This window comes from Pseudochaenichthys georgianus, chromosome 9 (genome assembly GCF_902827115.2).
Source record: "Pseudochaenichthys georgianus chromosome 9, fPseGeo1.2, whole genome shotgun sequence".
NCBI classification, from domain to species: Eukaryota; Metazoa; Chordata; class Actinopteri; order Perciformes; family Channichthyidae; genus Pseudochaenichthys; species Pseudochaenichthys georgianus.
The window spans coordinates 36,954,943-36,965,441 of record NC_047511.1 but is presented as its reverse complement, the minus strand read 5'-3'; the positions used below and the strand labels follow the sequence as shown (position 1 = coordinate 36,965,441).

The 10,499-nt window shown below is 42.6% G+C and overlaps 1 protein-coding gene across 2 annotated transcripts; it reads right to left on the bottom strand.

The window, feature by feature from the left end:
- On the bottom strand, positions 1-9,132 carry plekha2 (pleckstrin homology domain containing A2). 2 transcript variants are annotated; one of them, XM_034091201.2, is made up of 12 exons: positions 8,907-9,132; positions 5,995-6,142; positions 5,810-5,866; positions 5,306-5,354; positions 5,103-5,200; positions 4,025-4,156; positions 3,355-3,444; positions 3,189-3,257; positions 3,029-3,099; positions 2,757-2,820; positions 1,878-1,955; positions 1-1,576 (listed from the first exon to the last, which is right to left on the bottom strand). In XM_034091201.2, exons 2-12 carry the CDS (start codon positions 6,133-6,135, stop codon positions 1,133-1,135), a joined length of 1,293 nt encoding a protein of 430 aa, XP_033947092.1. In that variant the 5' UTR covers positions 6,136-6,142; positions 8,907-9,132; the 3' UTR covers positions 1-1,132. The 2 variants fall into 2 exon arrangements, with proteins under 2 accessions (XP_033947092.1, XP_033947093.1); XM_034091202.2 differs by having other exon boundaries at positions 5,995-6,139.
- Between the last annotated feature and the right edge of the window lie 1,367 nt (positions 9,133-10,499).

Genomic DNA, 10,499 nt, shown 5'->3' with positions numbered 1-10,499 from the left:
TACAAATCATTCTTTAATGTACAAGAAAGAAACTTAACATTACAGGCAGACGAGTGCACACATCTTAGCAAACGGAAAGGCGTGACCACGGTACCACCTCAATGACGTCTTGAGGTGAATCTGTTAGGGTTAGTCTACTGCTGTAACAACACTAAGTCTCCGAGGCATCTTCTCAGAGGAAGCTCTAATATCTGCTGTAAAAGCACAAAAGAATAAGTAAAAGAGAAAAGCAAAGTGCGCAATTACAATTCAATTACCAGAAGTAGTGGCACATTTTTCCACATAATGCTGGAATAACAAAAATCACATTTACAAAGCTGTCAACCGGCTGATCAGCTGTACTCTAATGTTGGTAGTACCATCTAAAACACTGCTATATTATTACGGGAGGTTCTCTGTTAAAAGCTAAGGAGTCACAGTTTACCAACTTTATCTTTTAGCCAAATATTAAAAGCTAATATAGTGCGATCATATAAAAGCTGCTGCTCAGTTAGCTTGTACCTTTTTAACGAGACACACACTTCTTTCCCCCCGGACACCTGATAAGATGTAAGTAAACAAATGCTAGTTAATTATTAACGAAGGTAAATGGATGTGACTCAGGAAGAAAGAGGCAAACAAACACTGCTGGGCGAAAACAAAAACTATAAAGACCCAAACTATGTGTTTTATGAAAAAAAGCTTGAATATAAAAGGAATGGATACTAGTGAGTCTAAATGCCTTTAAACACTATTCTTGGTAAATACTTCTAACAGGGTTGAAAACACATTATTGCTGAGAGTTAAATCTCCGAGTGGAGGCGAGTGCAACAGATTGACAGCATGTGCCATCATTTGATAATTCGTATTCTGCTAGAACATTTAACAACAAGATTATTCAAGTTTTCAGAGGAAGTTGAACACTCCATTGTACTTCTTCACAGTCCTGTGAACAACACACACTGCGCCTCTCGGTTTTCTTCCAGCTGTGCGCATCCTTCGTCTGCAACACAGCCACTAGACCAGCCTTGATCTCCCGTCATGGCGCCAAGTCAGATGCTCACAGTGTCACTTCATTAGCAAGGAACACTATTATTACCAGTCACATTCAGTTGAAAGCAGGTACCAACACAGGAGTCTGAGCCGAGTGAACTCAGACGTCTGTGGTGCGGATGCCGTCGTCGTCCAGGCTGAAGGGGAAGCCGGTGTGAGGCTGCGGCTGCGAGCGGTGCCTCCGACGCCCGCTGGCCACGTCTCCGGACGCTTTGAGCATGCCCAGTCCGCTGGAAGCTGCTGGAGGAGCAGTGGGGCAAGGGTTAGGGGCGGAGAGGGAGTTGGAGGAGGAGGATGTGGAGGAGGAAGTGGAGGAGGAGGAGAGAGAAGGCAAGGTGGGCGCAGAGCTGAAAGCACTGTCGTCATCCTCTGCGTCCAGGATGGAGGGCTCGCAGGACGGGACGGGGGTCCAGGGCTGCCAGCCGGGGGCCACGGAGCAGGACTTCATCAGGGCCGGTCGGAGGTCGTGCCCCTGCTGACCCCGAGACGTTGAGGAGGCATTGGGGTTACGATAGAGAGAGGACGCACGCATAAATGATAAGCCCTGCAAGTAGGAAAGAAAGATATAATCATATTAGAGGATTACTTTTCTCACAGTGTAGGAATACTCTGTTACAAGTGAAAGCCCTGCATTCAAAATGTTACTCAAGTAAAAGTACAAAGGTATTGGCATCTAAATATACTAAAAGTACTGCAGATTAGCCCATTTCTCAATCACATATATCATATATGTTTTGATAGTAGCAAAAATATTGAAATACCGTAAGCCTCAATATTGAACTTAAGTATAGTACTTGAGTAAATCTACTTAGTTACTTTACACCACTGGGAGAGTTGACGTTTACCTTGGGGGGGCCCCTGAAGTCCTGGATCTTCATCTCAATGTCCCTGATCCAGCCATGCATCTCCTCTGGAGAGTCCGTCTGCAGGGAGACGGCAGCACATCAAGCCTTGCACTAACTTCACACGGGCTTTTATACTGGTTTGACCTTTTGTGTTTTATCGCTGGTCATATCGTTTATAGTTAATTATATTTTTCTTAAAGTCATCAAATGCCGATCACAAATAAGTGATCCTTTAAACTGCAGCCAAATAAATGTTTGAAGCTATTCGGTTGAGTTTCACCACCGCATAGTCAGTAAAGACAAAGAATAACATTCCAAACAACAAACGGTTCTAGATAATTAAGCAAAAACAGACGTACCACTATTATTAAAAGATGATTTTTTAACTTTGATGTCTGCATTACCAATGTGGTCACGGTGTGTGTTCAATCTATTCTTGGTTATGTGCTTTTTTCTATTAGCTTAATGTTTGCCATGCTTCCTTTTTCTCTCTGGCATAAACAAAAATAAAAGCGCTCATGCTTGCAGGCTGTCTCTCTCTCTCCAGTACCTCCTATCTGATCCGACCCAACTGTCTCAGTCAGCTGTTCTCCCAGGGGGGGGCGACAGGAAGTTATTGTCCTTATGCTAACAGATGGCTTTGCCCGTTTCACAAAAACAAACTTTTAATTCCCTAAAAGAGGAGCTCCTGCCACACATCAGCAGCAGAGCATCGAGAGAAAACTGCTTCAAAACATCAGGACGGATACAGCTGAGACTATAGACCCTCTACGCTTTACCGTCAAAATAACTTGTTTATTGTAGTCAATGCTTTCATCCAGAGCCAAATAGCATATTTTAAAACGTGCATCTCTTGTATATTGGAAGTTAGGATTGTACCTGAACGTAGAAGGTCCTGGAGCTGGTGATGATTTCAAACAGGTTGTCTCTCAGCAGCAGATCCCTGATGGACAGAAATCAGAGGCTTAAGAGAAGGCTAGATAGTAGCTGTGTGCCAAAAATCTACAATCTGTATTTTTCTGGTTTCTGAATTGATATCTGAGTAGGAAGCAGTCGGGCGTACACCACACAGTGTTATATCTGTTCTTAATCAGAGTATTCACTAGTGGAGGACCACATCGTTAGAAAGTAACATTGAGAATTTGGCTCACCCTGACTTCACGAGACATTCATGGACCTTCTGAATGTCCCTCAGTGGAACGGCCCGGAGAGGCTCCTTATCCTGGGACAAACGAAAGCACAATTCAGACGAGGCTAGACAAAGAGAACACACACATTTTAGGGGAAGATACAACATGCCTGGCTCCTCACCATCTCAGACTTGTAGTAACTAACTGTATTGTCATCCAGGGTGAAAAACCTCCTCTTCCAGCTCTTCCTCTGAAACACACACAGAACCACATTACAGTTTCCACATGCAGCTTTCTTTCTTTCATTAAAGCAGCGTTTTATCAGTTATAAGTGGCTTGGTACTTACCACATTTCCCTGTTTGACACAGTAACCGCACCTCAGCATGCCTGGCCTGTTGCCCTTCCTCTCTCTCCCTTCTGCCTCCTCGCACTCATTCTGAAACATTTCACACATGCCATCTTCAATATACTTCAACAATTGTGGCCACTGTTACCACCATCTTCAAAATATATCAGATTGCACACAATGTGGTTTTGGAGGCCAAGAGCAAGCTATACAGAACTAAAACTATGCTTAGAAACTCTTCTAACGCCACCCGTGTCACCGTTCATATCTTCATATCCAGGCTTGGGGAGTAACGGTTTACATGTAACAAGAAAAAAAGGTAACTGTATTCCCTTACCGTGACATTAAAAAATACGTAATCAGATTACTGTTATATGTCTTCTTTGTAAACTGTACTGTTCTGTAGGCCAACAGTTTAAGTGTGAAACTATACGCCTACTTTTTGATACTAAATATCTTGGTTTCTTCTTTTCTGAGGTTACATCGTTCTGGTGTTTACATAACACACTTCAGTAAAACACATCTTATTGATATTTCCTTTCTCTTTTATTTACTTGCATTGCATTTGATATCGAGGTAATCCAAAATGAACGGAGAGTAATCAGATTACATTACTTTTATTAAAATATCCCTCCTAACCCTGGTTGTCTCCTAGCTTCCTCTGCATTACCTGGATGGGGGTGTGCACCACCACGCCCCCGATGATCTCAGTCCTGTAGGCGTGTTGTCTCTTCACTCCCTGAGCGTCACTGATGACTGCGGTCACATCGGACCTCAGGGGGGCGGGGCCAGATCTGGGAACCTGTGAGCAGAGCAGCACATAGACTTACATATACGAGTGTGGCCTTAACAAGTGGAGCTTAGTTAATACAGCTTGCTACTCTTTAACAGGGGTCAGAGGTTACATTCCAACTGGGACTCTCCATGCGGCAAACAATGCAACTGTAAACATCCAACACAGTCTAAAGGGTTGTTTCAATGTAAACATCCTTAACCTGGAAAAGGTTACGGTGCAATCAATTAACTTTGTTTGCAAATACAATAGTTTTCAAGCAACCTTGTATATGAGGTCCATTTTGTGGAAAACTGCAGTAATTAAAGAAGGAAGAGGAAGAGGAGTCACATTATACTAAATGTAACAAAAACAGGTTATGATAAGTAACTAAAGGGGCTATTCCTGAAAACGAGACATTACAATTGATCATGTGAAATTAATTTCTCAGTGCTTTTCTTTCTTTACTGCATTTAAAATGGTGTCCCTTAGCTTTAGGAAGTACTTTATTGGTTCCATTGAGGCCAAGGAAGCTGAAAAAACGCGTTAGAGAAGCCCTGCCATCAAAGAGGAAGTGAAAGAGAGAGTACGCGTTGCAGCTTCCTATGTCAGTGGGCAGGTGAGAGAAAAAGAGATAGACACTCTGTCATTTGCCATTCAACAAGGACTCTCTCTTCTCACCGAAATATTATGCAAATGTTCAAACCTAATATACATGGCATATTCACACACGTCAAGACAATGGTGTTTCTGACACTTCCACCACAGTGACATGAGTTGTATCGCTTACATTTATGCACATTCACAATTTCCTCATTCAACAAGTGTCACAGGGTTTTTGTGGGCAGCCTGCTGGCATTTTCGCCCACTCAGGCCGAACTGGTTTCAGGCACATCACCACAAACTGCAGCTTCCTGTGCTCAGGTGGAAATAATTCTCTTATCAAAGGTTAGGGAGTGTACAGTGTGTCACTCACAGTGATCTTGCTGGCTTTATTGAGAGCCGCCACCCAGTCCCTCATGTCGGTCACATCGTTGGCTTGTAGGAAGTACCTTCGAGAAACTGCATTGATAACTGCACAAATAGACAATAAAGAACTCCATGAATATCCATAATAACTGCATTATATCATATTATCACGTGTCAGTACGTTTCATGCGTTAATGTGTAAAAACTCACCAAAGCAGAACTCTGTCTTTGGCTTTTGCTTCAATGTAGCTTCGCTCACCTGAGATACAAAGAGAGAAGAGGAGACAAAGGAAAAGGAGAGCAGACGAGTGGAGAGGACAAGAGAGGAAGCAGAGGAGAGGCCACAAACAGAGAAGAAAAGCCCAAGAACAGACAAAAGAAAAAGCGGAGAGAAGGGAGCGTAGACAAAAAGAGAGGAGAGTTAAGAGGAGAAACATGTAATATCTTTGCAGACTTTGCAGAGTGTCCAGGGAGGAGCTGTCAGCACTACTCTCGTGCAGCCAGATGTCATTATCTCTGGTTAGCTCGTGGAGCGCTCTGACATCTGGAAAACTTCACAAAGTCTACCTCGGCATGTGAACATTAACTAAATAATGCCAATCTGTGCTCCCTATTTACATGTTTATATTTGTATGACATTCTGTGTCCAAACGGCTGAGATCGGCTGCACAGGCAGTTCACTACGACAACCCACACTAAAGGGAAATGGTTTACCTTCGAGATGTAGGTTAGTCTCAGGCTGCCAACAGAGCTAGCTCCACTGGGCAGGTTCTGCATGCAAACACAAACACATACACTCGTCATTGGCTCAGAGTCCAAGGTTACACACTGCTATTGGTCAATTTCACTTCCTCTTGCTGTTTGTCCAAGTGTGTGTCATGCATGTTTGTGTGGAGCACCTGAGGGTTGTCCATATACCACAGCAGAGCATTTTCCTGGGTGTCCAGGATGAAGTATCGCCTCTGGAAGCGGCAGCTATTCTCCTTCTCCTCGACGTCCAGGAAGCCACACACACGGTTCAGCCGGTCCACGTACGGCATGCTGCTGCTATCACATATCACCAGGACACACACATGGACACACACAGACAGAAACTCAAGTCAGATGAGAAGAACATATAGAGAGGAGCAACAGAAAGAGATGGTATAGGACAGATAGGCAGAGAGGCAGATGTGGAGGATAAACTAACTTTCATTTACTGCTGAAACAGACACACACACGCACGCACGCACGCACACACAGGAAGAAAGAGACCCGCTCCTACTCAGCAGTTTTTCATGTGACGTGATTGAGGCCGAGCAGCAAACCCCGAAGCTGAGCTGAGGCCCTTCACCACAGCCAAAAATTACAGACTGCACTCAAGATCTGCACACACGCACATTTCCACTGGCCAGGGAAGAGAGAGGAGAGGGAGGGAGGAATGGGAAAAGGGGAGAGGGGAGAGAGCTGGTGAGATGTATTCATTAAGACGATGCCATGCATATGAATCACTGAGCTGCTGACCACTTTAAAAAAAGACTCATTCAGCTCGGACACTCAGGTATGCTGATGATAATTTATTTATCTTTGCTTTCCAGGGAAGTACTTTTTTTATTTTTGAGGGGGAGTCAGAAGACTTCTGGCCTACAGAAAGTTATATTTGATCATCTCGTCCTCCTTAAGTTGCGGAAGGAATCAGTCTCTTCAAGTCTCCTTTTTCATCTCTGCAAACGTAACATGAAGTACTCACAGATGCACTGATCAAAAGATGCAAAGCAGATTTTCTTTTTTCCCCCCACAAGTTTCAAATCTTCTGCTTTCCCCCCCCCCACTTAAATGTAACTGGGCTACAAGGTAATATGATAGCAAACTAGGCCACATCTGTGTCTAATTTTTTCATATATAAAGAACAAAAAATATAACATTACAGTCAAATAAAATATATGGTCCAGACTGAATGACTGAGGCCTCTGCCAATACTTTTACAAGACTGTCATACATTTCCAGGAACATTTCCAATGAGTACAAACACACACATGACCCAATGAACAGACAGAGAAATAACAGCAGCCTCTTAAACTCATCTTCCCTGTCCCGGTGAAACTCCGGGAAATAATTTCATTTCTGAAACAGCTTTGAATAATTAGTGGCCTGGGTTTCGGATGTGTTTGTCATGCAACCTTCATTACTTTGCCATTAAAATAGGTCAAAGATTCAAACCATTCAGAAGCATTTTGCAGAAACTCTGAGTGGAATGGAAAAGAGAAAAGGATGCCGCATAGGTCACACACACACACACACACACACACACACACACACACACACACACACACACACACACACACACACGCTAGGGCTTATAACACACACACACACACACACACACACACACACACACACACACACACACACACACACACACACACACACACACACACACACACACACACACACACACACACACACACACACACACACACAGTGTCGGTGGAGGCCGTGTGCAGATTGCAGCAGTAATATCATGTCATCATGATTAACCACATTCAGGCCAGTGAAGTGAAACCCACCTACACTCAGTTTACATCTGCTTTCTTTGTGGACAAGGTAAACCTCTTTTCTGAAGCACAAACTGATTGATGTCAGCCATACTCTAGCAGTTTTGTTAGGTTCTCTATGAAGTTCAAAAGAAAGAAAAAAACAGGCAAAGATATCTTGACTTTGAGCTTCACACTTGCTCAGTCCTACACCTGAATGAAACTCAGAAACTAACTAAACTAAACTAGATACTTATGGATAATTCTCTCAGGTTTGACAATCTCTATAGAGGTTCACAACAGTTCAACTTAGAGCTGAATGGATTGACCGGCAACACATCCAATCATATAACTCTAGTTAGAAATGTGAGCGTTGCTTATGTGTTTGAGGTAAAGCTCATTTGAACAGCTTCATACACTTTATATAAAGGCCTCACATTTTAGGGATTGCTCCAAAATGATTTTTTTCTTTCAATTTAGGATGTTGTTTAAAAGTGAAAATGAGGGTCCATTGATTTTATTAATTAGAGCTGGGGAGGGCCTCATCTTATTTAAAGTGACAGCATACCGGAATCCATTACAGAATTTAAAACTGCACTTGTAATTTGTAACTTTTAGTAACACAATGTTAATAAACTAGCTTAACTGCTATGCACTGTTGCTTATTGTTGATTTATTTGACGTTGTATTGCTGAGGCTGTGTTGCTGATGAGGGTGACCTTGAGAGCCATGAAAGGCTATTCTTATAATTAAAGTTAAGCTACAAGGTCAAGCCGTCCACAGATCAAAAATAACGCTGTAAAAATTACAATATTTAACTCTGAAAAGTGGTGGGTTCAAAATAAGAAGTAGCTAAAAATAACTCAAAATTGAAGATAAATCGTAATATATTTGGGATTGGTTTTGACAAAGCTACATGATGACGTTACCTTGGGCTCTTGGAAGTTGTGGCATATTTCAACACTGTCACTGTTATTTAAGAACAATTCATGTTCTTTAATGCTTTCTAGGGACAGCTGGGTGTTCACATTATTGACCACAGTGGAGGCACGAGTTTCGCACCACTGAGTAAACAGCGGATCATGGGCTTGCCTTGCACACTATAACGTGATTTTGAGTATTACAAAAAAAGTTTAAATGTGATCTGGCAGACAGACAGCTCAGATGACCTGCACTGACTCACCAGATCCAACAACGGCCTGCCACACCTACATTATTATGGCCTCATAACACACACTCACGCACACACACACTGAGGCGGGAGCACGCACACGCACACACAGTCCCAAAGCACTTACCCAGTGTGGAGTCAGTGTGCGCCACAGCCAGCGCCCCGCACGGCTCCGAAGCACAGAGGAGAGACCCGAGTCCGGTGAACAACGAGCATGTTAGACAAAGTTTTACTAACTTTTAGACACCGCGTACAGTCGCACAGCCGGCGTGCAGCTCTCTGTCTGTTTGTTTGAGTGATCGGCTTAGAGAAGAATTGTCTTTTTTCCGGGTTGGACGTTTCGTTATTAGAATAAACCAGCCCCGGATGTGATCTATGCGTCCTCTGAGCCCCGGGTCCTCCTCCTCTGCTTTGATCTCTCAGTAGAGGAACTGTACTGCTCAACACATCTCTGCTTATTTTATTTTTTGTTTTTACACACGTGTTTAGGGGCTATTATTTAGAAAATACATAAACCGTGCGCATTATCTTTCTTCCTGGTACTGCGGGCGATATGTTATCTCGTGCAGGTAGCAACTTGAGAACTGGGTCCAACACACACACACACACACACACACACACACACACACACACACACACACACACACACACACACACACACACACACACACACACACACACACACACACACACACACACACACACACACACACACACACACAATATTTGATCATCTCGTCCTCCTTAAGTTGCGGAAGGAATCAGTCTCTTCAAGTCTCCTTTTTCATCTCTGCAAACGTAACATGAAGTACTCACAGATGCACTGATCAAAAGATGCAAAGCAGATTTTCTTTTTTCCCCCCACAAGTTTCAAATCTTCTGCTTTCCCCCCCACTTAAATGTAACTGGGCTACAAAGGTAATATGATAGCAAACTAGGCCACATCTGTGTCTAATTTTTTCATATATAAAGAACAAAAAATATAACATTATAGTCAAATAAAATATATGGTCCAGACTGAATGACTGAGGCCTCTGCCAATACTTTTACAAGACTGTCATACATTTCCAGGAACATTTCCAATGAGTACAAACACACACATGACCCAATGAACAGACAGAGAAATAACAGCAGCCTCTTAAACTCATCTTCCCTGTCCCGGTGAAACTCCGGTAAATTATTTCATTTCTGAAACAGCTTTGAATAATTAGTGGCCTGGGTTTCGGATGTGTTTGTCATGCAACCTTCATTACTTTGCCATTAAAATAGGTCAAAGATTCAAACCATTCAGAAGCATTTTGCAGAAACTCTGAGTGGAATGGAAAAGAGAAAAGGATGCTGCATAGGTCACACACACACACACACACACACACACACACACACACACACACACACACACACACACACACACACACACACACATTTCTTATAATAGAGCAGACAGGGAGTAACCTGGATTAACAGGTCTAGTGTATAATAATAGTTTCATTCATTCACGAATGTCTAGCTGTCACTTGAGGTTCACTTAATTAAAGTGTATTCCAAATATTTTTTTTCACAACAAAATATTAAGAAATAATAGAAAGCCCAAATATATAATCTGGTTTTCTCTTTGTGGAAATATGATGCACTTCAATGCAACTTTATGCCTATGGTAAAATATATCTTAAATAAGTTAGTTAGTTTTTTCTTTAGTTCCGGTTGCTTGTTTGGTTAAAAG

Coding starts and splice junctions, on each gene's coding strand:
- plekha2 (XM_034091201.2), bottom strand. CDS start 6,135: ATGCCGTACGTGGACCGGCTGAACCGTGTGTGTGGCTTCCTGGACGTC. Junction 4,157..5,102: donor ATAAAGCCAGCAAGATCACT/GTGAGTGACACA, acceptor CTCTGCTCACAG/GTTCCCAGATCTGGCCCCGC. Junction 3,258..3,354: donor GTGTCAAACAGGGAAATGTG/GTAAGTACCAAG, acceptor TGTGTGTTTCAG/AGGAAGAGCTGGAAGAGGAG.